The following is a 25,038-nucleotide window of genomic DNA, read 5'->3' as shown; positions in this document are numbered from 1 at the left end:
CCCCCAGAGTTGCTTTTAGAAGGCGGAAGGAGACAGAGGATTATAGAATGTGTGAGACACGAGAACGGTGTCAAGGAAACGTGGTGGGGGTGGGGTCAGGGGCGTGGAGACCTGGCCCCGCCCCTTAAGGGACTGGGAGGAGTTACAAGGGCAAAAGAAAAGTGGAGAAAGGCGCGTAAGGTGGCTTGGCTAAGCAACTGCTTACCTGGTGTCCCGAGAACGTCAAATAGATGTTGGCCAAGAGCGGGATAAGGTTAAAGCAGCCGTCCATTATTGTGCACTCACTATGCTAAGCGCCTTATATGCATCCTTGCTTTAATTATCAACAGTGTCACTGTGAATATATCGCGTTATCTTGTGGGATGCAAACCAGTGCTCTCGGGAAAATGTATTACCAGGAATGCACGAGCAAACAAAAAAGGCTGAACATTAAGATAAAAGCAGAAATTAATAAAATTAAACAAAATAAATTGAGTTGGTTGAGTTGAATCAACAGCTGTTTTAAATCAATTAATACTTAGACCATTTTTAAAAAGACATAAAATAAGCTCTGCTATTTCGCGTGTGGAAGAAATCCCAAATGTTGGAGACGAACCACTCCTGAGCATCTACCTCAATATCATACTGTGTGCCCAGGCCTGTGCTGGGTATTGTGGCTGACGGAAAAGGAGTTTGCTGTTAACATCATCAAAACAGCTACAAATGGCTAAGATCATCTGAGCATTTATTAGGTATCAGGCACTATACCAAGAGCTTTAGCCTTTACTAAATCATTTAATTCTCACAGCAACCCTGTGAACAATCTAAGCAGAATTTCCAGACATGGTGGTGGTGGTTGGGGGAGGGGGTGGGAATATATGGATCTTATTAGAGCAGAAAATCAAATTTTTTTATATAAAACTGTTATTTTTGGATGACTTCTGGGGACTCTATATACTTTAGGCCGGTGAACAATTTATCCCTTGATTGTTATTAAAATTTTCAGGGATCCTGCTTTGCCTCTTCCAGCTTCTTTTTTTTAAAAATTTTTTTTTTTTAAGATTTTATTTATTTGCAAGAGAGAGAATGAGAGACAGAGAGCATGAGAGGGAGGAGGGTCAGAGGGAGAAGCAGACTCCCTGCTGAGCAGGGAGCCCGATGCGGGACTCGATCCCGGGACTCCAGGATCATGACCTGAGCTGAAGGCAGTTGCTTAACCAACTGAGCCACCCAGGCGCCCACCTCTTCCAGCTTCTGATGGCCCTAGGTGTTCCTTGGCTTGTGGCAAGCATCACTCCCTAATCTCTCTGCCATTTTGACATAGCTTTTCTCTGTGTCCTCTCCTCTTATAAGCACACAAATTATTGGATTTAGTGCCCACCTTGAATCCAGTAGGACATCATCTTGAGACCTTCAACTTATTGCATCCACAAAGACCCTCTTTCCAAACAAATGCCCATTTCTGATGTTCTGGGTGGACATGAATTTTGAGGAGAAACTATTCAACTCACTATACTAACTCATCAGAGAGGACTTCTTTGACAACCAACCTGAAATGGCACCCCCCCAACTCCAACTATTTGTCCCCCTACCCCACTTTATTATTTTTTTATAGCACTTACCATCACTTCATTGTCTATATAGTTACTTACTGCTATCTCCCTTCCACTGATTTTGTTCTTCTGGAAGAAAGAATTTGATCTGTCTTGCTTATAGATGTATTCCCAGTACCCAATCCAAGCGCTTGCAAAAAGTGGGAATGCAGTAAGTATGTGCTGAATCAGTGAATCAGACCAGTGATCCTGGTCACTGCAGGCCCAACATAGGCTCTGTCTCTTCTGGTCTCAGTAGCTCCACACCCATCCAGCCAATAGAAATCTCCTTCTGCTCTGAATTGGGGCTCACCTATCCCATTTGCCTGCTCACATTTCTCTCATTAACCATGCATTCTCCTCAGCTAAAATGGAACACCTTGAGCAAGTGTGGGCCCAAGGGCCTTGAACAGATAGCCGATCAATGAGCAAGCTGATGGAGAAAATGAGTGTTTGCTTCTCCTAACTACCCATTCTCAGTAAGTGTCTGCCTGAACTGTGTTCAGTTCTTTCTTATGTTGGATTTCAGAGTTGATTGTGATTATGGCCTTGGCTACAGTAAAGATGATTTGATCCAAGGTTTGGAGAACATAAATTAGTGAGTTGGCTCCATTGTAGACTTAAATTTGGTATGCTTTTTTCAGATGCAGACTATCTTCTTCTGTGCATGTATCTTAGCACGTACACGGTACCACCATCATGGCAGACACAGGCTGGATGGATGAGTAGACCAGAGCCAAATGGTCATCTCTGACATTTACTTTTGTTTCAAAGGTAATGCAGCCCAAATTAACCTAAAACCACAGATGTCTCTCACAGAAAAATGCATTAAACACTATAATTCTTTAAGATTGTTTTCCCTTCATCAACAAGAAGTCATGTAATGACAAAACAAGAAAAATCTTGCTAATGAGTTGCTTCCTTCAATGATTTCTATAATTAGAATGGGGTGGATGAGTCAGTTAAGAAAGTAATACATAGAAAGGAAGCAGAATTTACTGAGGCAGTAAAGGGATTCCGATCTGGGTAGTGGGTGAGGAAGCTCAACGGATGCAAATCAGGCCATTAAGAACTTCAGAAGAGGTAACAATCCTAACCATCATGGAGTGAGGTACAAGATAGGGGTAGTCTTGAAAACCCCATTACTACTGCAAGGGGCTTAGTTTGTTGACTTGAAATTTGGGTAAAACCATTGCAGAAATAGCAACCAGTACTTGACCAGCCCAGAATCTCGAACCATGAATCTATCACAGTCCTCAGTTTAGATAGGTTACCTTGGTAGGATATCAAAACATACTCAGAGATTACGGCAAGTAAATCAAATCCATGGTATCAGTAACCCATGTCAAAGTGAGGAATAAGTTTCTGATTATTGTGGTATTTTGTTATTTAAGGTAAATGTATTAGAGAATCTGATACTTTAAATTTCATTTGAAATACTTAAAGGAATGTGAAATTAGATCTATGATTTTAATTTTTAAAAATGTTGAAGACATTTTAAGTTTACAAACACTGTTTAAAGATTTTGATTTATTAAATCTATGAGTTTAAGGATGTTCATATTTGAATGCTTAGGAAGGCTTCACCCAATTTTAGGTCTTTCTTATTAGCTAATGGAAATGTTTATGGAAATCAAACAGATTAAATATGTGGTTGACTTTGAAATATCTAAGGAAACTAGATTAAGTGTACAAGCAATGTTTACAGTGTAACCCATTAGAGTTTTGAGTTGATTGAGCATTAATCCAGGAATAAGCAAAAGTGTTTATATACAAAACTAACGAGTTTGTAGTTAGAACAAGATTTGGAAATTAATGTTAAGAACACAAAGTAGATTTTAAATGTACAGCTTTAATAACTAAGGTATTAGAAACACCAGTAATTGTGTTTTTAATACCTTTTCAGCGTGCGAAGTCTCTGGTCAGACACCAGAACCCAGTGGACAGTGTTCGTTCCTGTCAGAGCCCAGAAACTCTGAACACTGGCCTCCGAGAGACACAAGGGACTTGCCACACACTGCAAGACAGAGTTTATGCCCTACCCCTCCTTGCTGATCAGGATGGGAAGGTATAGCAACGAGGGGAGTAGTTGTGCCTGGAGAATCACCCTTTAGCTGGGAGCAAAGATGGAAGTGTCTTGGAACTGGGTGTTCAGCTAGTGGATGGAGCACCACTGCATGCCAGCACCAGCGGTTATATCCAAAGACCATCAGTCCTGACGACTTCAGTAAAAGATGCAGTGGTGGGGCAGATAAGGCTCCTGCTCATCTGAGAGTGAAGTTCAAATGGACTCTGTTGGGCCCCTGCACGTTGTTATTTTTAAATTTTATTTTTTAATTCATACAGTAAAATGTACCTTTTTGGGGGGGGGTGTACAGTTTTGATAAAGGCACCGAGTCATATAACCATCGCCATATTTAGGATACAGACAGTTCCATCAACCCCCAAATTTTCTCCTGTTATCACCCCCCAACCGCCATGATGAATCCCTGGCAACCACAGTTCTGTTCTCCATTTCCTACATTTTGCCTTTCCCAGAATGTCATATAAATGGAATTAGTAAGTAGCCTTTTGAGTCCGGCTTCTTCACTTAGCACCATGCGTTTGAAATGGACATTTTAAAAGCTTGCTGCATATTCCTCAAAGTGTTGCTCCACCATTCTATACCCACCCCTCTGCCCAGGGATATTTTGTAACACTTGCCAGCCCCCTGCATGCTTTTTTTTTTTTTTTTTTTTTAAGATTTATTTATTTATTTGACAGAGAGAGACACAGGGAGAGAGGGAACACAAGCAGGGGGAGTGGAAGAGGGAGAAGCAGGCTCCCCGCCGATCAGGGAGCCCGATGTGGGGCTCAATCCCAGGACCCCGAGATCATGACCTGAGCCAAAGGCAGACGCTTAACGACTGCGCCACACAGGCGCCCCCTCTGCATGCTTACTTTTGAAGGCTTCCCCAAAGCATTTCAAATATATTAAAAGGTAGCCATTTTTCATATTTAAGGTAACTTTTCCCCTGTATTTTCTTGAAAAGATCTTTAAAAATTGCTTTTGAAATTACTTGATTTGGTGATTGCGACACTTCACTATCATGAGAAAAATATTTTTTTAAAGCAAATAACAATGAAGCTCATAGGATTGGAAAGACATGTAATTACATTTATTAATTTTTCATTTTATAACTTTCTTATGGGAGCGCCAACACCTTTTTTTTTTTTTTTTCCCCAGGTTTCAAACATTCCTGCTTTGATGGAAAGCTCAACGACTCTGGGCACCGTGTCCCAAGCGCCTAACAGAGCCCCACAAGAATTCCATGGCTAAAGGCATCACGGTTCCAACCTACACCAGGGAGGGAAGGAAAGAGAAGGCTGCTTTCTCTGAATCATGGCAATGCCTAAGACAAAACAAAACATATGGCACAGTAATTCCTTTTTAGGATTTTATCTCACAAACACAATGTACTGCGTAAAAATGTATGTGCAAATGTGTTCACTGCAGCAGTACTGGGACTAGCTCTGCTGAGAGTCTATCATCAGACTGCTTTGCCTTTGGTAGGTCACACACCGGGACACCACCCAGCCGCGAGAACGGGTGAGGTAGATCTATACGTGCTAACAGTGAAATTGTCACAACTCAGGAAAAGCACAAGTTGCAAAAAAAGAATGTATAGCCTGGTGACATATCTGTAAAAATAAAAATCATCATGATTTTTTAACTGTTAGTAAACATGAAGGAAAAAAATCGCAAGGTATACGCCAGATGTAACCACAGCTACCTCCAGAGGAAAGAGTTTTCGTATGTGTGTGTATGTGATGGGATGGGGGGGTGCGGGTGCGGTGGGGGAAGGTTTCATGATTGACCTTTAGGTAACATTTGAATTTTTTGCCATGAGCGTATTATTACTTTGGTGGTCAGGAAAGTTAAACAAACATTAAACAGCCCAAACTCAAGCAGGAGCATTGAAAAGATGTCAATCGATGTTCTGGATTTCCAAGCACGTTGTGGATGAGCTTTATAGACTGTTTTTGGGTAAGCAGGTCCCTTGTCCCCTTCTCTCAAGGTCAAAAAAGCCTAAGCAAAAACGTCTCCTTTCCCTTCATTCCACAAACTCTCTCCCACCCAGTAGTAATCACCGACAAAAAAGACACTTATCTGATACGCCTGAGAGGTTTCTGGAAAACCAGACTTTCCCACGGGGAAGTTAAAGAGCACCTTGGTTGAGAAGGTAAATGGGGAGCTAGCATTCAAGTTCTGCATGGCATCTAAGAATTCCCAAGTCCATCAACAACATCTACTCTGAAGAGACCCTTCTCATCCAGGAAGGCTCTCAAACGCTGGCAGGTAAACACGGAGGTGATGTGCTGTGTAGATAAACGCACACACAAAGCACCAGGTCTGCAGGAGCTCCGGGGGTGTGCTCATGATGTCGAGGTATGGAGACACCGTCTCCCAGAGTCCTGGGAGGCCACGAGAAATTTGCAGAGACTTGAGTCAAAAGGGCCGCGTGAGAAAACCAGGCCCGCGATGCTGCTGGAAAAGTCCCAAGTCCATCCGCTCGGCGTCCTGCTGGCCTTACAAAGTCTGCTGGCAGTGGGCCTGTGGGCCCTCCTCGCTGGCGTCCCGGGCTCCCACACCCGTGGAACTGCTTGGAGACGACAGAGGCTGCTCCAAGGGACACTGACGCCGTGGTGACCCCGAGGGGCCTCTTTGCTTTCCCCCCACAACTGCTTCAGAAACTGTGAGTGTCCACACCTGGGTTCCCACAGTCACCTGTTCAGGACAAGCAGCAAAGACAGAAGGAGGAATGTTGTGGGACCAAGTGGCTTTTGTGGGGAACTAGGCGTGTGGGCATCGGGGTCTGCCCGGCACCCCTGCTCGCGACAGGCTGTGGGAGGGCGCAGGCCACAGCCAGAGGCAAAGCTGGCGGCCACCAGGTTGAGGCTGCTTTTAGCTCCCCGCGGCACGGCTGTCCTGGACGGCAGGCCCGAGGGAGCTGGGGAAGGCTGCTTTGTAAAGCGGGTCTCGTTTTCACTTAACAAATCTAACCGGTGCTTCCATCGTACCCTCTCTCACAGCCGACCAGGCCGCTTTTCCTTCCAGCTCATGGGAGCTTCTGAAGGCCACAAGAAGCAGCCCTTGGATCTGGACCTGAGACCCCTGACCCGTTCCCTGCTGCACAACCGCAGACTCAACCAGCCTCCAAGGTAAGACGCTTTTCCAGAAGGGGCCACAGGGAAGAGGGGCCGGATGGGGAGGCAGAATGAACTATGGAGACCCCAGCAATAGGAAAGCAAATAAGGGGCTAAGGCATCCCCCGGAGATCACTAGAGGTGACATTTGTTTACCACTTAGTCACTGGGTTAGAAGGGTCAAGGGAAAACATGGCTCTCCTGGCTCGCCCCGTCTACTGCAGTCACCTGCAGTTTGCCCCATTCCCAGGAGTAGTTCACGATACCTGTTCAACTTCTCATCTCTGGTCAAGAGCTTCCTTCAAACTGACCCTCCTCACCCCCGGGACTCCCCCTGCTTTCCTCTGGCTAGAACCTGGCACGAATGCTCTTCTATTTCACTCAGTCCTCTGTGGCCACGGGTCTCGGTTCATGGCCCCTTCCACACTGAAAACTCTCCATACATTTCTTTTAAAACCTTTTATTCAATAATATATACTTTTAAAATTATAATATGTAACTGCCCGTCATGCCATATGTTGCCCCCGTGTCCCCACTGTGGAGTCTGTGGTTGGCTAGTTACCGTGGTCTGCTGGAAAAACAGGTGGCCACAGGCTGAGTCAAGGGGGCGCAGGGGGGCAACAGTAACCAACAACCATTTTGCATACCCTTCACATTTCCCATGCTTTCTGGGTCAGGAGGAAGTCAACAGGAAGCCAAAGGCGTGTGAACCTTTTACATTCAGAAGTGAGGTTTGATATACGGTGGTGGGCTGCCCTTCGGTTGGTCTGGTTCGTGCTGGCCAAACCTGCCACCATTTTGTGTCTGCTCACGGAACGTGATCTCTCTACACACGTTAAGACGTTTGATTTGGTTCTTGTTCTGCTTATGGAAAAGTGGGAGGAACCGCAACAGACCTGGGGAGAGAGACGGGAGGAGGGGAAAGACGGCATTAATCAATCTGACCCGGAGTGAGGACAGGCCTTCACTTGCCTGTGGCTTCCTTCTCTGGAAGTGCTGGGAGCACTGTGCAAGTTGGACTTTCCCATGCCACTTTGTGGAAAACCTAGTAAGAGCTACCTTTATGGTCTCAGGTTTCAAGCAATACCCTCTTCCTCCTGTGATCACCACTCACAGAAGCGGTCTTAGGCATGGTCTTCCGGGAAGAGCAAGGGGAAAGCTCCGGATATCGAGTGTGTCCCCCAGGCCTCCTCCCCACCTCTTGGGTCCAGAACACGGATTTAGAAGCACAGAGGCCTCTTGACCATTCTGCGCCAGCCGAGCCACAAGCTCAGCAGTCCAACCCCAGATCCCCGTCAGCCCTGACCCAATTTACTGAGGACATCTCGGGACTAATAATCAGATGACTGTATTTACGCCAGGAAAGCGCTGAGTCCACTAATAAACAAAGAGCAAAAAGGGAGCTCAAATATTTTTTAACTCTCCCCTGGGAGTAGCAGTGTGGCATGGCCTGAAAACCCCATTTCTCCTTCCATGTCCAGCACAGTGAAGTGGGCGGTGAGAGGCCAGCAGCAGAATTCTAGAAGCAGTGTCTCAGAGATCGGCACTACAGCAACAAGAGAAGGGACTGTGCCCCCGGGAAGCCGTCACAGAAACGTTTCATGAAAACTTTCCCTGGATCAAGGAAGGGTTCTACGTTCTTGATAAAGGCCACATGGCGCGGAAGGTTAAGAAAGGAAGGACTATTTGCCTTTAAGCACTTCAGCAACTGATTTCCAAACATCCAGCGCCACAGAGGGATCCGTCAGGGAAAAGCACACTAATTAAAGACACCACCATCTGCCAAATGCAGACACACAATAGCGTGTGCCTGCTTGTGATGCACGGAATGGGGGCGGAGAGAGATGTTCATCAACGCAGAGCACTCTGCCACAGAGGTGAAAGTTGCGCACGGAAATGGGCCAGTCCCAGAAGCAGGTGCCCAAGGGGGAAGCAAGTACCAAGGAACCGCACGCACCCCACCGGGATACCACTCTGGCCCCGCCTCTCTCGATAAAGCAAAGTTCCACACGAAGGTGGGGATTCACTGCATCCCCCATGCATGCATCTTTGCAGTTCAAGGTGTACCCCGCCTCTCCCCCAAGACACAGGAAACGCAAGCCTAAGGTCCCCAGAGCAGTGGCTGGTCTCCCGCTTGGGAAGGTGGTGGTTATCAACATTTTTATTTATGAAAACAAGCTTGAACACGGCATTTGTCTTTCATCTAAGGGCAGCAGGGCATCAGTCATACATCAGTCATCCAGGGATACAAAGAGGTGGCCAAGTGTGTCGCAAGTGGTCACTTGGAAAGGATCACAACCCACGCAGTGGTGCTTTCCTGCAAACAGAAGGAAAGAGTTGGCTCCACGGGTCTTGAAGATTTATCCAAGCTTTCCATGGGGTGTCAAGATTTCTGTCCCAACCTCTTAGTCACCATTTACAGCAAGAAAAGCCAGCAAGTGCAAAACTGTTAATTTATTGATTCAATGAAAGTTTTTTTTAACAATCCCCAATACATGCAGTTCAGGATTAAGTATCACATTTGTAGCACATTGTTGAGTCTCTACAAAGAAGTACTCATCTCATCAGCTGTATAACCCATCACATCACTTTCCCCAGCCTCCTCGGCACCTGCTCGTAGTTGTTTCCATGAACACATCCACAGAGCTCAAAAGTATGTTATTACTGGTTTTCTTGGCCAGATGTTGCACCACCAGCTTCCCCTCCCCCACTCCCACCCTGGGGTTAGTTTTTTAAAAGCAGGACGTTATGCCATCTTAGATTGATTAAGCTCGCTGACAAACTCTGGCTTCTCGTGTGCTCCTGTGGACCCTGCTTTTGCTTTTGGAATGGCTTAGATTTCAATGACCTTAACTCTGCTCCATTATTATCCACCCCTATTTATTTGTAGGCGGGAAGTTTGCTTTTTCCTGTGGGTGCTCATGCAGTAACACAGGTTTCTAAACAAATCGTGCGGTCTGAACTGGCATTAAGGGAAACGGCTAAGTGGGCTCTCTTAGAACCATTTCAATGCATATATAAAAATTCTTCCAGTTGCTGCTTGTGTTCCCCAAATAGTTTTGCTTCCATCCTTACTACAGCACCTGGGAGAATTTAAGTCATTTCCCTGAGTTGGTGTGGGCTGAGACCCACGGCCGCCAGCTCTCTGGGACTGGGCATCTGCCTCGAGGGCACCACCTTCCGGTCCCGCTGGAACCACTCCAGGCGTCGTGCCTATTTCAGGACCCAATTCCAGCTCATGAAGGTGGTGTCCCCTAACTCTCTCAAGACGTCACGCTCCCTCAAGATCTACCCTTTGACTGTTTTTCTTATTGGTTCCCTTTCTTTTAACCACCTCCTGCCTGAGCCCCCAAGGATTACAAGCTCTTCTGCCTTCTCCAGCCAAGCAGTCCGAGTCACCTCGTTCTCTGCAAGGGAACACAGCAGCTTTGAGCCTTGTGAGCAGTCATGTGCTAGAAAATGTCTGTTAGACCTGGCGTGGTGGCTGGTGCGTAGGCGCCTGCCTCCGAGAGCCGCCATCGGCCCTGCTGTCATCGGTGAGAAGACCCAGGAATGCTTGGTCTGCACTGTCCGCTTGGCTTCTCCCACCCAGTCCCCTCCCACAGGGACGGCACAGGAGCGGGCAGCTGATACGATCCAGGGGAGAGCGAACTGCAAGCAACCTGCAGATGAAAAGATCACTTGGCATCTCATCAGTTCTGCTCTCGCCATGGGACTTGTCAGCTGAAGCCAAGCCTTGCACTTACGCTCACTTGTGGCCCATCAGCCCTGACAGACCGATCTGTATTTGGCATAAGAACTTTTTGTTCTCACCATACCAGGCCTATGTTGTCGAACACAGGCAGGACCTGAGATGATAGTGTAACACTACCCTGTTCCCCACATTTTTTGCTTTTCTTTAGGAAATAACGAAGTCCTCATCATAGGCACTTTTAACCAGTTAGAAGGTAACAAAGCAAACAAAATGGCTAATCAAAAATACTGAGATGAACTTAAGAAATAAATCTGCTGACCGAAAAGGGTATTGGGTGGGTCAATATACCAGAGCTGAGTCTGAGAGGAGACTCCCACTCATTCATTCACACACACTCACTCACTCACACACTCTCTCTCTCCCCTTCTTCTTTCCCTGCCCCCTCCCCCGCCCACTTTTGGAACTCTCCATGACCATCTCCTAGCCTAGGTTAAGTACTCTGAAATCTCGGGGGGAGCTAGGTCCATCTGACCACAAAATGGCTCTGGAGATGGGTAAGAGAAAAGGTCTGGACTGGACTCACTTCAGTTTGGGAAAGAACAACCTACAGCCAGCCAGCCAGCCAGCTAGGTGTCAAGACCAGACTCAGAAAGGGGCGGGCATTTTAAACTCAGTCATGCTAAGGCAGGAAGAGAAGTGGAAAGCATAGGTGGTGGAGAAGCAAACCATGCACAAAAACCAGAATTACTCCCGTGCCAAAGCTGCAGTCACGGAGCCCCAGGAAAGGCAGGTCCGCTGTGTCTGCACCGACTAACCCGTGATCAACGGAGAGAGGCGGTACGTCCATCACCTGACTATACTCCTCTAGGTGCTTTCACTGCCTCTGGGGAGCCCAAGGGAAAGAAACAGGGTTACTACTTCACCGAGACCCTCCGGTATGCTCCCCCTGCCTGGTCCAGACAGGCAACTTAAAAAAAAAAAAAAAAAAGGTGGGAGGGGAGAGAGTGAGTGACAGAGGAGGAGATGAGAGGTAGGGGGCAAAAAAGACACAAAGTGGCACATCTCCCTGATAATTGCCAACAGTGTTGCCTAGAAGGGCACATCAGAAGGCTTCCTTGGCCTGACATGCCAATACAGGTCCAGCTGAGAGCTCATGCCGTGGCTTTGATTTTCAAGTAGAACAAATGTATACCTCAATATACAGAATGTGCAATACAGGCAGGTAGTATTGGTATGAGAATCTTAACTGAATGCATTTTCTGGCTTTGGGGTCTTATTTTTAATTTTCAATCTGTAAGCTCAACTCTAGTTAAGAGTTTTATTTGCATTTTAAATTCCCACCCACCAAACGACAAAAATACAATCTACATTTAGAGATAGGACCTGCTACCAATACCAATACGATTTTATTGGAATATGGAATGTAAACAGATGTTTTCAAACAATCTAACCTTATAAAAATGTATGGCATTATTAAATAGCTAATAAAGAAATCCTATGGTCTGATGTGGATAGACACCTCGAGCTCTAGCCTAGCTGTAAAGTCCCCACAGCTGTGGCATGGTTCTGCTGCTGGGGGAGGGGACTGCTTGCAAACCAGACTGGTGACAAGTCCCCAAAATGAAATCAGCTTGACTATTTTCTTTTCAAAGCAGAATCTAGCTTCCTTTGCTGACACGAGGCTGGCACAATGGATCCTGAGCTTTGACACTGGCTCTAGGAACTCCAACTAACCCCCCAGGCCCCTTGTATGATGCTCTGCTCAGGCTTCGGGGAACAGGCTGGCCCTGCACACATGACCCCAGTCCCTGCACATGAGAAGGACAGCTCTGCCATCACGTTCACACATGACCTTTCGGAGTGTCAAGATGCAGCTTACCCTGATTACAGAGGGAAATTGCTTCTTGTGGGGATAAAAAGAGGCAAAAAAGGGTGGTGGTGGGGGGTGGGAGTACATTTTTCTCACCCAATAGGTCATTCCTAAATACATTCTAATAGGATGTTTCTCTCATTCCCTAACCTGCCTGAAGACCGACTTTCCAGCTTTCATTATGGTTGTGACCAAAAAGCCTCTGTTTCAGAGAGGTGCACGAAAACAGGCACACACACTGGGATGTATGTGCTGGGAAATGGTGAGGTTTTCCTTACAAGGCTGCAAAAGGAAAAAAAAGGCTACACGGAAAAAATAGCAACAAGATTTTATGGTTAGGCAAATCAACGAAGGTTACAGTGAGCTCCAAGTTATGCACTTCGCATCAAACTTCTGAGGAGACAGATGGACCTGTTCACGGCGTCACAAGGTTTCAAGTGATGCCTGCTGACGGCAAAGGGGCCTCTTGTGAGTGACTGCAGTTTGCTCCCAAATGAATACACTCAGAAGAAAACTGCAGGGATGACGTACATTTCCTAGAGAGCTCATGTCATAAAAAAATACATAAAACATGAATTTGTAAAAGAGCTTAAAAAAAAAAATACTGTCACTGTTTTAATATCTCCTTTTCGTAAATGAGGCTGGTGTGTCAGTATAGACTGCTGACATTTTGCTAAAACTTGAGGCTGAATCTCACCGAAGGAAACCCAGACCGCAGTGGAATAGATAGGAAGTCAGATATTCAGAGCTTGTTGACTGAACGGGTTAATTCAACAGTGGTCTCCTGTTAAATAAAGGTAAATGTACAACAACTCCGAGTCTCTCATCTCCCATGCATTCCAAAGGGAGCGTTCCCTCAGGTCCTGAACTATGTGCATCGTCACGCTGCCGTGGCGGCAGCTCCCTGCAAACTAGTACTGGGGGATTTCTTGCTTTTTGACAGACAGTTAGGTCTTTACTCTTCTTTGCATTTAGAAGGAATGACTAGAATTTCTTTTTATCACATTGTAGTTTTCCTTCCAGATTTGTGTTTGGTTGGTTGGATTATTGGCAAGCATCAATGCCGCATTACCCGTCGCCTTCCAAGTGTTCACCGGGCTGCTGTGAGGCCACTGGAAAGCACAGCATTGTCTGCAGAGGGCTGGGACTGCTCCTTCACCACGGGGTCTGCAAGAAAACAGGATGGAAGTCAGGCGAATCCGGGCTGGAAGGTGTGGGAGACACCATCATGACAAACCCCCTTCCGCAGTGGGATAGAGCGAGACTGACAGACTGACGAGAAAGCCAGGGTCAGAAGGGCAAAAGAAATTACAGAACTAAGGTGAGAGAAAAATCAGACACTGAAAAATAATCAGGGGAGTCTGCTCTTCTAGTCAACTCTTGCACTGCCCTCAGAGGGCAAGTTCAACTATGGAGACTCCTGGAGAAGAGAGGCCCACAAACACTGACTTCCCACTGTTCAAAATCACTACTAATGTTCTTATGTGTTATTTTCCTTGAATACTAATGTCAGATCCAACCCCCAATTTCTTCAAATCATGTGCGGTAATGAGCACTTTGGAGCAAAGGAATGAAAAGAGCCATTAGAAGACCTATCAATTTTAAGCGACAGTCATTTGAAACACTTTTTTTTTTTTTAATACAGAAGATGTGTATTCAGAAAAGTGGACGGATCATGAATTACATATTGCAAACACCAGAATTCTTAATTGGATCTAACTCAAAGGGTGAAAATAGCTTTCGGTGGCAGAAATTGGAAAGAGGACCCCTGAGGTGCACTTGTCCGAGGTCTAGAAGGCCAAAGGGTAAAACCTTTCCAATTTGTTGTCTACTAATGCTTATGGGCGGACAGGTTCAAGATTTATATTATTCAGGTAAGATCTGCTTAATCTCCAGACGGAAAGAAAAGAAAGGAAGATCCCATACTGGACAAGCCAACAGACAGGCTGAAGGTTTTCTTCTCCATTCAGAGAGTGAGCTGAGACAGGTCCCATAACCTTTATCCCCAGTCTCCTCTGTGCCTGGACTAAGTCATCTTATGTTGCCAGCAATTAAGGGGAAAGTTTATTTGAGACATACTTTATTTCGGGGGGAAGGGCTGTACACATGCAGACAATACGCAACCACAGGCATTGAATACAATACACACACTTGGAAGTGAGGCCTAAAAAATCTTTAACTGAGGTAGGATTTTAGTGGGGTCTTTTTTTTTTTTTAATCTTTTATTTATTTCTTTGAGAGAATGAGAGAGAACATGAGAGGGGGGAGGGGCAGAGGGAGAAGCAGACTTCCTGCTGAGCAGGGAGCCCGACACGGGGCTCGATCCCAGAACCCTGGGATCATGACCTGAGCTGAAGGCAGACGCTTAACCAACTGAGCCACCCAGGCGCCCTAGTGGGGTCTTTCCACACCTGCTTTCCTTTCTTCAAGTTCCTTTTATTTATTTAACTCATTTCCTTCTTTAAAAATATACTACGGGGGCGCCTGAGTGGCTCAGTCGTTAGGCATCTGCCTTCAACTCAGGTCATGATCCCAGGGTCCTGGGATCGAGCCCAGCATCGGGCTCCTTGTTCGGCGAGAAGCCTGCTTCTCCCTCTCCCACTCCCCCTGCTTGTGTTCTCTCTTTCGCTGTTGTCTCTCTCTGTCAAATAAATAAATAAAATCTTTAAAAAAAAAAACCAAAACATATATATACTACGGTCACCTCATTACTTTTAACTAACTACTTGTTTTTTGAGGGGAAAATATCTTTGATTAGGTTTCCACACAGACGTATATATTTGAAAACAACATTTAGGTACTTGTGATCTATCAACTCAGGGCCACAGGGAATGGTCCGCAGACCAGACTCAAGGAGCTAAGGCAGTGGACAAACACCTCTGCAGATCAAAAAACGGAACTGCAAAGCTGTCTCAACAGTCTAGAACTAATGAGGACAAATTCCAAGGAAGAGTCAATCCAAATACCTAGAATTCTCTTGACTGGCCTCAAAGATAAAGAACAGAAGAACTTTTCCTTTAATAAATTACATCCCTGGAGACTCACAGAAGTACGGGTGCTCCATGGCCTCTTTGGCAGTCAGTCTCTGTTGATGGTCGTATCGCAGAAGTTTGTCCAGAAGATCTAGAGCCTCGGGGCTGACGAGGTGTCTGTTCTCACTATGGATAAAGTTTTCCCAGCGTTTCCGTGAATGTCTGAGAAGGAAAGGGAAGCATTAGTACCGAGAGTCTATTCAACAAGAATCCTGATGTTACTAGGGCTAAAGGCAACAAAATCTTAGAATACTGACTGCGCTGATTTCAAGCTCGTTAAATCTCCTTCTCACTGGTATCTGCCCCACCCCCACAGGGCCACTCGCAGCATCCTGAAACAAAAACCGTGCTCTCAGACTGATAAATAAAAGGAGTGAAAACTTCGACATCTGATTTAGAATTTGTGGCACCTTCTTAAATCACTTCTTATGCCTCAGGCTTTTAGTCCATTCTGGCGAGGCACAGAGGGGACAGAGTTATTTTTGCTGTTCAGCAGAAATATTTAGAGAGCTAGCCTCAGAAACATAGAGGCTCCATAAAACACTGTTTGAAAATTGTCAGCGCATTTACTTTTCAACACTATTGCATCAACACTATTGCACTGTACCTGCAAATAGGCTTTAAAATTTGCTACCTTGTAGAAAATACATTACACAGAACAAGAAAAAACTATAAATCTCTTACTCAAAAAAGAATCACAGCTTTCTAAGATTTTCCATTAAAATAAGCATATGCTGTATCAGAAAGCTTTTTTCTGTAACAGAATTTTGTCTTCCGTTTTCTACTGACTGATAGGTTATCTCTTAGAGAAGTACAATGATCAGAAGATACATGTAAACAATTCCCAAATACCTCAAAGCAAGTTAAAAAAAAAAAAATACGGGAAGAAAGGAGGAGATTTTAATTTTGCTATGATTAGCAAGCGATTTTGGTGAACAGTCACACTTCTGAAATGGGGTACGCTAAAACCCTCGTTCTCTCGCCCTCTCTCTTACTTACTGTCCCAGGATATCGTTGAAGTGTGGATCTAGGTCTATGTGATACTTCTTCAGATACCCATACAGCTCATCTGTACCCAGAACCTTGGCAATGCGAACAAGCTGAAACACAAAACAAACTGACCAAATCACTGAGCACAGAGCTCACTGCAAGCCTGTTGAGGATGCTATTCCAAGGCATCGAGGACTTCCACATCACTGAGTCCTCAGGGACCAGATGTAGGCTGGAGCCTGGGGCCGACAGACGGCAGACCCCAGGACACGATGTTCACAGAAATCCAATTTCCAAACTGCCTTTAAAATGGTAACAACTTACGACAATAATCTCCCAGAAGTTGACCAATTGTGGGGGTATCACAATCTAATGACTACAGTCTGGTTTTGTTAGACAAGGACTGCCTGACTTCTTCACAGACTCACTCTGAAGTTGGGCATAAGAGAGCTTTATCTTTCTCTACATTTGGGGACCTGGTAACCACAGACAAAATGTCATGAAACTCTTTATCCTGAAGGAAAACTTCTGTGCAGACGTCGAGTGATATTGGCTCGAGGATAGCATCCCTGTCATAGGACTCCATTTTCTTGGCATCTGCCCCCACATGGGAGAAGAGCCAGTCAGTGTTTGCTCACCTGGTCGTAATTGTCCTGTCCATGAAAGAAGGGCTCCTTTCGAAAGATCATGCTTGCTAACATACAGCCCAAACTCCACATGTCCAAGCTGTAATCATACATCTGGGGAAATAAGGTCAGCCTGTCAGTGAAGGGTATTACAAATGTGTTTCTCTGATCTGGATTTCTAGTCTTTAGTTGACCTTTGCACATATTTTAGAATTCAAAGGAATAAAAAAAAAGTCACAGAGAAAAGTCTGAAATTATCGCTTCGGGCTGGGCTTTTGAATATATCCAAACTGACTGACTAAACAGCAAATGAGGAGAAGTCCTAAGGAAACACACAAAGAAGGCGGAGGTGCTTGGCTAAGAGTTTTACCTGATAGTCCACAAGGAGCTCTGGGCCCTTGAAGTACCTCGAGGCTACACGGACATTGTACTCCTGAGCAGGATGGTAGAACTCTGCCAGACCCCAGTCTATCAGTCGCAGCTACAAACATGACAGAAATCAAACACGTAAAGGAGTGATTCTAGACGCCCGTGCCTTAGAACAAGGCCACATCACACTAGCTAACAATTACGTGGGCCACATGAAAAATGTTAGCAAGTGCACTGGCAAAAATTACACTTTCAGCAATTGTGGAAGAGGTCACTTCTAGAGCAGCGCACTCAGAATCTTATGTGCTTTTTCTTTTTTTAAAATTTAAATGATCCTGGCTTATCATCCGCTTCAGATCAATCAAGCTTAAGCTTTTCACTCTGTCCGTATCACTGGCGTGTGTAACACACTTGCCCGTCATTAACAGCCTCCATTATAAGCTCTAGCCACAACTGAAAGGGTTGGGGACGCAGGCCCCAGTCCAGGATTGAAGCACTGCTCCAGCTTTTCGTTCACCTCCTAGTAGCTGATTTGTTTACTCACCAACCAGGGACAACCAGAATTGGGTATCAAAAACAGGAGGGACTCAAGTGTACTTTTAAGGCCAGGCAGATAGATTGGTCTGAGGATCATTAGAAGAAGTAGAAACCACCAGCTGGAGTTTCTTTGCGAGGCCCTCCGGAAAACCATGACCAAAACAAACAAGGGACTACAGTGAGGCTCGGCTGTCTGCTTTCCTTGTGTACCATGCTTATGCAAAGTAGAAAGCAACACTGGAGACTGAAGAGGTAACAGTAACACAAGTCTGCCGAAGAAAGTAGTCAACGGGTCTGCAGTACCACCTAGGTACTGGCCAGTGTTGTGGTCTGCCCTAGGCTTCCCACGGAAAGCCTTGTTGCTTCCTGGCGGCAATGGTACCTTCTTCTGCTGGTGATCTATCATGACATTGTGAGGTTTCACATCCCTGTGCATGATTCCCTTGCTGTGGCAGTAATCCAGAGCCTATGAGATAAGAAAGCACACAGAAAAGTAAGCAAACCATCTACCAACCCCCAATGCAAGCATATTCCTATTATTTGTGACAGCTTGACTTGGATACAGTCTCCCAAGGGGCAGCTTACTGTCTGTAACAGAGGAGATCAGGCATGCTTCAGAAGGCCCCCCTTGCTCTCTGTGCACACTAGGCTGGCAGCTGGTGGAAAGGGGGCTATGTTAGGAAGGGGACACGGAGATTCTTCCTACTTAGGTGTTAGTAGGTAACACTTCACCAGCCACCTGGATTTAGAAATCCTACATTAATCTGTTGGTCTAACTCGATGGGTTTAAAACCAGATCTGGGAAACTCACTAGAGTCCCTCTCACCATGGTTCAAATGGCACGCAACAGTCCCTGGTGGGGATGAAGAATGACATCACAACATGTCATTCAACGTGGCTTGTCTTTTAGCCCAGTCCCCCATGTGGACCTTCGAGATTACCAAGTATTCTAGTATTAGTATTTTCTTTTAAAAACAACCCCTGAGCCAGGGGCCTTTAAGAATTCTATTTTTACTCTAAAGGAAGATATTGCTTCCTACAAGATAGATGATATGCAGATAAGATTTTAAGCGTACAAGTCAATGATTTCTTTTAGCAGCACATTCACAGAGTTGTGTGACCAGCACCACAATCCAGTCTTGGAACTCTGCCACCATCCCAAGAATTCCCCTTCAGCTTGCCTGTGATCAATCCCCATCCCCCCTTGCCCCCTACCTCAGCCGTAACCACAAACCTGCTGTTACTACTGATCTCCCTTTTCTGGGCATTCATAAAATGAAATAATACAATATACAGTATTCTTTCCCTCAGCATAATGTTGCCGAGATTCATCGGTGTTCCCCTTTTCTTGCTGAGTAGTATTCCACTGTAGGGCTGTACTAGTTGATGGACATCTGGGTTGTTTCCAGTTTGGGGCTATCATGAATAACGCTGCTTATGAATATTTACATGCAGGTCTCTGAGAGGACCCAGGCTTTCATTTCTCTTACACAGATTCTTGAAGGTGGAAGTGCTGAGCTGTTAGTTTACATCAAACTTTTTAAGAGTCTGCCTAATTGTTTTCCAAAGTGCCTGCTCCATTTCACATCCCCAGCAGTCACACAGGAAGGTTCCAGTTTTGCCACATTCTCGCCAACAACTTGTAACTGTTTCACCCTTGGGATTACCGCCGTTCTGGTGGGCCTGAAGTGGGACCTCACTGTGGATTTGAATTGTATTTCCTAACTGGGTCATCAAGTTGACATCTTTTTGGGTGTTAGTGATCATCCTGTATCTTCTCTGGACAAATATGGATTCAAATCTTTACCTTTTTTTTTTTTTTTTTTTTTTTACCATTTTTTCTTTGGGTGGTTTGTTTTAGATAATACAAATACTTGCTTCTAATTCTCCCTTTCTGAACATAGTAACCATTCCCATACGTTTCAAATTAGGCCCTCTGGCTTGTCTTAAAAAGCATTGCAGCCTATCTGAGTGCCATGATTTACTCCTTAGGTAATAATAATCACAGCAACCCATCATCTTGTGCTTCCTACTACGGGCTTGGCACGGAGTGCTTTTAGGGGAGTTTTCCACAGGACAAGATAAGGTTTTTCCACCTCGGCACTGCTGACATTTTGGACATTTTGAACTCTGGATAATCCTTTGTTGTGGGGAGCTGTCCTGCACACTGCAGGATGTTTAAAGGAATCCCTGGCCTCTGCCCACCAGATGCCAGTAGCACTCTTCCCCAATTGTGACAACCAAAAATGGTTCCAGATTTTGCCAAATTGACCTGGTTGAGAACCACTGGACTAGGTCAGAGAATGATCCCTAGGATCAGCATTCCAGGAATAAACAAATTTTGCTTTCCCCAGACACAAAAAAGTAGACCGTGTATGATGCTTTATAGATGAAGGTTAAAAAACAGCCAAAACTAAACTATGGTGGTAGGAGTGAGAAGAATATCTTCAGAAAAGGGGATCCTGAAGAGAAGGGGCGTATGAGAGCCTTCTGGGGTATTCATAATATTCTCTACCAGCCCTGTCCAACAGAACTTTCTGCAATGACAGGAATATTCTGTATCTGCACCATCTAGCGTGGTAGCCACTAGCCACGTGAGGCCTTTGAACACTTGAAATGTGGCTACTGTGATTAAGGAACAGAATTTTAAATTTTAATTAAAATTTAAATAGCTACCTGTGGGCAACAGCTATTGTACTGGACAGCAGCATGGCAATATATAAATCTCAGTGAAGGTTTCACTTATGTAAAAACTCAAAAACCTGTACACTTAAGATTTATTCATTTATGGGGGTGCCTGAGTGGCTCAGTCATTAAGCGTCTGCCTTTGGCTCAGGTCATGATCCCAGGGTCCTGGGATGGAGCCCCACATCGGGCTTCCTGCTTGGCAGGGCAGGAAGCCTGCTTCTCCCTCTCCCACTCCCCCTGCTTGTGTTCCCTCTCCCTCTGGGTCTCTCTCTGTCAAATAAATAAATAAAATCTTTAAAAAAAAAAAAAAAGATTTATTCATTTATGGAAGTTCTACTTCAATTTGACTTTTGTCCTTGTTTTGTTTCACAACAACAGGTGTAGCAAGATTCCACAATGGCTCTGTGGCAGTGCCTTACGAAACCAGGGCTCCTGGGGATAGACCTCCCCGGATCTGAATCGGGAGACCGCACTGTGTACCCAGGAACCACTCAATAGCCCTCGTCTCAATTTCTTCTACATTTTCCATGAAGCAGATTTCCTCTTCCTCATCCCCATTTTGTTCCCCCCTCAAAGAGAAAATTTAGCAAGTGTTGATTCTGTTATTTTGCCTAGTCTTTGCCCAAAGGAATTAACTAATTAGGACCATAATACCTGGGATGTGAGAAACACTTGAGGAGAGCAGAGGCTGAACAAGTATAGTAAAGGAATTGATTCTTTTGCCAAGTTCACTAGTCGGACTCCCTGTGGAGTCGCGGACATGCTTTTAAGTTCCTTAGGGGAGTTATTTCAGTTTCAAAATCTGGTATTATCTGACCGTTACGCATGAAAGACATTTTTCTAGCTTCCTCTGGGGTTCTGTGCCTCATTAGCAGAAAGAAGGTCCCTACTGCCTAGCCGCTACCTCTGAAAAGCAGAAGGGTAATCAGACACGCAGTACTGTCTGAATGACCAGCCTGTGAAGACCTGCATTATCGGGATGTCTTCACTTGACCTAAGCACAACTGTGCTAGGTTCTCAATCTTCATCTTTGGTGTGCTAAGTGAAAACCACAAAATCTTAACACCTTACTTTAAAAAAAATAACCAATTGTGAGATTTGGATTGTGGCTCTCATTGGGTGGATGCAGGGGGTTCTCAGGAAAGCACCCGCAGGGAAGGAGCTAGCCGGACAGCTCGTAAGACCACAGCACTGCAAACCCCCTCCCCACTGACGCCTTCCATTCTGGTCTGGAGAGGACATGCAGAAAGGTGTGATGAACCAAGCTCTACCTTCACATGTTTCTGATCTTACTGACAAAGGAAAGACCCATTAGTTGTAAGAGTGGACTCTTAAATCCGCCACCTTGGTACTAATGACAAGTGGTTTGTATAAGCACTTCTAAGAAAATACATTTACCTCACAGAGCTAGTTCTTCAAACCCCCATTCCCTAAAGCTTAGCCTTAATTAAACTTGGGATTTTGTTCAAGTAACTGTTCACAATCCCATCAAGACTTCATCTTGGCAATCTTCTTCAATAATGCCAGTAACTTAGTCATGTCTATCTTTCAGAGGTTCTTAAATTGAGAGCCACACCCCCCATAATACTTTATGTAATACCATATATTTATACAGGCATTTGGTGGGGGGAGTTTATATGTTCTCATTAGATTCCTAGTGATCCACGACTCAAAACAAATTAGGAGCCATTAGTCTATTCCATTTTACAAGCCATTTTAGAATTCTTTAACTGTTTACCTAGACAAACTAAAAAAGATCATTCCTCCATCAACCAGTAATGCTTCAAAATTTCCACCTAAGGAGATTACTAAGTCTGCTAGAAGGACCACCCATCACCTCTCCCTTCGTGTCCAGGTCAGTCAGGGCTGGAGGGTAGACTGGTAAGGGGATTCTGAGTGATGGCGAGAGAAAGATGGCCACAAATTCTTGCCCTCCCAGTAGGCATGTCCCTCCACACCGTGATTTTAATGCTCTGCCCATCAAAAGGTGAAGTCTACTTCCCCCTTCCTTGAATCTAGGCTTGGCCAGGATTTGCTTTGGCCAACAGGGCATTAGGAGACAATGATACAAGCAGAGAATTGAAAAGCGCTTACACATCAAACTTTGCCCTCTCGTGCTACTAGGAACCCTAAGACCACCATGGAAAGAAGTAACTTAGACTAACCCCCTGCAGAACGAGCCTTCAGGTATTCCAGCTGCCATCCCAGATATGTGAATGAGGCCATCCTGGACCAATGTGCCCTAGTCAAGTTGACCCAGAAAAAAGACTCACCCACAAAATTAGGAGAAATAATGAATAATTTTTTGAAAAATTGTTAAGTTTTGGGTGATGTGTTATACAGTGAAAACTAATAGTATTAATTAAGCAGCAAAAAGAAAACCCAAGGGCCAACAAGAGCTATGAGAGGAGCCTCTGATTTCTCACATAATGTTCCTGGTATCTCTTGACTTGGCCATCTTTCTCAGTTCCATTGGAAAGTTTCCATGTAAAGATCCCACAAGAGATCTCAATGTAAGTTAAAAAGAAAACAAAACAACAAAAAAAAGCCTTGGGGCGCCTGGCTGGCTCAGTCAGTAGATGATATGACTCTAGATCTCAGGGTCTTGATTTCAAGCCCACGATGGGCATGGAGCCTACTTTTAAAAAAAATTAAAAACAAAAATGAAAACAAAACAAAACAAAAATCTCACTAAATTCTCTAAGTATCAAGAGTGCCTGAGTTCCCTTCATTCTCTCGAAAACTTCTTTAACGAATACACCTGAAAAAATTCACTGCTTATGAATGCCACTTACCTTAAGTAGCTCATACATATAAAACCGGATATCAAAATCTGTCAGGATCTGGTAAAGTTGCTGAAACAGATTTCAGAAAAGAGAAAGTTAATATAGTCTCATCGCATCTTGTCATCCCAAATACTGGTCATCATTCTCTGTACACTTACAGCTTAAGTCACTAAAGAACCCGAGGACTTTTTTTTTACTACCTGATCTGGAACAAATGGGGACAAAGACCAAGGACGAGGGTGTAATACAAAAGTCTTTTTTAGGGGGCGGGGGGGGGCGCGGAATTCCAAGGGAGAGAAACATTTAATTCAACGTGGATCTTTTAAAAACATGTTCAATGCTCCATGATTTCAACACCCCAAATTACATTATTATGGAGATGAAGTCCAAGTTGTCCAATTGTCCTCATATTCTCACTACACTTAAACAAACTAACCCCACTGAAGCGGCACAGCATCCGTTAGAGAACTAAGTTCTGAGTGGAGAGCCAAACTTGAAGAACTTCAAAGGCCCATGTGGTAAAAAGTGTCAACACAGTCTGTCTGCTCATAGAAGAAACAGGAAGAAAGTGACTGCTCCAGCTCTAGGAGATGGTAAGAGACTTAAGAAAGGAGTAGGGGAGTGAGAGAGAGAAAAAAAAGGGAGCCAGGGACTGAAAATGATCCAGGCCAAAGGACACACAAAGAGTTCTCACACTGGGACAAAGACACACCCACTGGGAGGTTTGTTTTTTTTTTTTTATTTCCATTTCTAAGAGGCAGAGTAGCCTTAATACATCCAGGTTCATTAAAATCATCACAAACCTTCATCAGAAACTATACTAATACTATTATTTTTGGTATTCAATTCCAAGTAGATCTGTTTCCCCATCAGTCCAAAGCAGCACTTTCTATAAAATTAGTCAGCACAACTTTATTAAACATGCTTTGTTTCTTTATTGGAAGACTGGCAATAGAGGAGAGCTCTCTAAGGAGCACTGACCGGGCTATACAATGTGTCTGTGTGAGGGGGTCGCAAAACTACACAGCCTTGTTTGTTTGTAGTTTTAAGAATGATATAAAAACATGAAAACCTGGCTTCATATATATGCGTGTGGGGGATGGACAGCTAGAGCACAGGGAAATAAAGGAGATTTTTCATTGCATACCATTTTATATTTTAGATCCATGTAAATATATTACCTGTTCAAAAAGATAATTTGCCAAGAATCAAATCTAGCATCTTCTAAGAACACCAGGATTGAGCTTCTTTCTCAAATTTGCTCTGCTGAATAAAAGTAGTTCTCCCTCTAGCTTAGTAAAAATATTTGCCTTCATCAGCCCCAGGCACAAGCCAGCTCAGGGCAGCAGAGGGAATGAGACCATACAGACCAGTCTACTCGTGGTGCCTGGGCTGGGAAGGAACTACACTCGGAAACAATAGCACAAACACACCACCACTTCTGCTCAGGAGGGATTTGACTGCGTAACAGCCAAACACCCAAGTGTTCTGTTCTCCTCTAGCTCTGAACAGCAAGGAAGACTTCTCAGCCAGCATACCAACAACCAGTATGTACAGACACTGGCTGAAGATACCATCTCTTTGGGTGTCAAATCATCTCTTCCTCTGAGAATTAAGATCGCTCCCAGAGACTGTGCCAAGTTGAACCTCAAGTCAATAAACAGGCCATGAAAGTGAAGCGAGCATTTT

General features: G+C 44.7%; 1 protein-coding gene across 7 annotated transcripts in view; it reads right to left on the bottom strand.

The window, feature by feature from the left end:
- Positions 1-4,797: 4,797 nt before the first annotated feature.
- Positions 4,798-25,038, bottom strand: part of CSNK2A2 (casein kinase 2 alpha 2) — a 40,972-nt gene continuing 20,731 nt past the window's right edge. For 2 of the 7 annotated variants that reach the window (XR_010408211.1, XR_010408212.1), the window contains 9 exons: positions 23,359-23,418; positions 18,258-18,341; positions 17,340-17,450; positions 16,982-17,083; positions 16,353-16,453; positions 15,367-15,515; positions 13,394-13,488; positions 8,988-9,074; positions 7,202-7,653 (listed from right to left, as the gene is read on the bottom strand). Coding sequence is in view for 4 of the 7 variants with exons in the window: in XM_064581256.1 (XP_064437326.1) it covers positions 13,412-13,488; positions 15,367-15,515; positions 16,353-16,453; positions 16,982-17,083; positions 17,340-17,450; positions 18,258-18,341; positions 23,359-23,418 (684 nt within the window). In the remaining 3 variants the exon portion in view is untranslated. Of the gene's footprint in view, positions 6,339-7,201; positions 7,654-8,987; positions 9,075-9,196; positions 10,420-11,838; positions 12,766-13,393; positions 13,489-15,366; positions 15,516-16,352; positions 16,454-16,981; positions 17,084-17,339; positions 17,451-18,257; positions 18,342-23,358; positions 23,419-25,038 lie in introns of those variants that run through there. The other 5 variants (XM_064581256.1, XM_045891024.3, XR_010408210.1 and 2 more) reach the window with 4 other exon arrangements.

This window comes from Mirounga angustirostris, unplaced genomic scaffold (assembly GCF_029215605.1).
Source record: "Mirounga angustirostris isolate CCGP_5_RB_7025 unplaced genomic scaffold, mMirAng1.0.hap1 SCAF_16, whole genome shotgun sequence".
NCBI lineage: Eukaryota > Metazoa > Chordata > Mammalia > Carnivora > Phocidae > Mirounga > Mirounga angustirostris.
The sequence above is the reverse complement of the archived record's forward strand: the minus strand, read 5'-3'. Positions and strand labels throughout refer to the sequence as shown.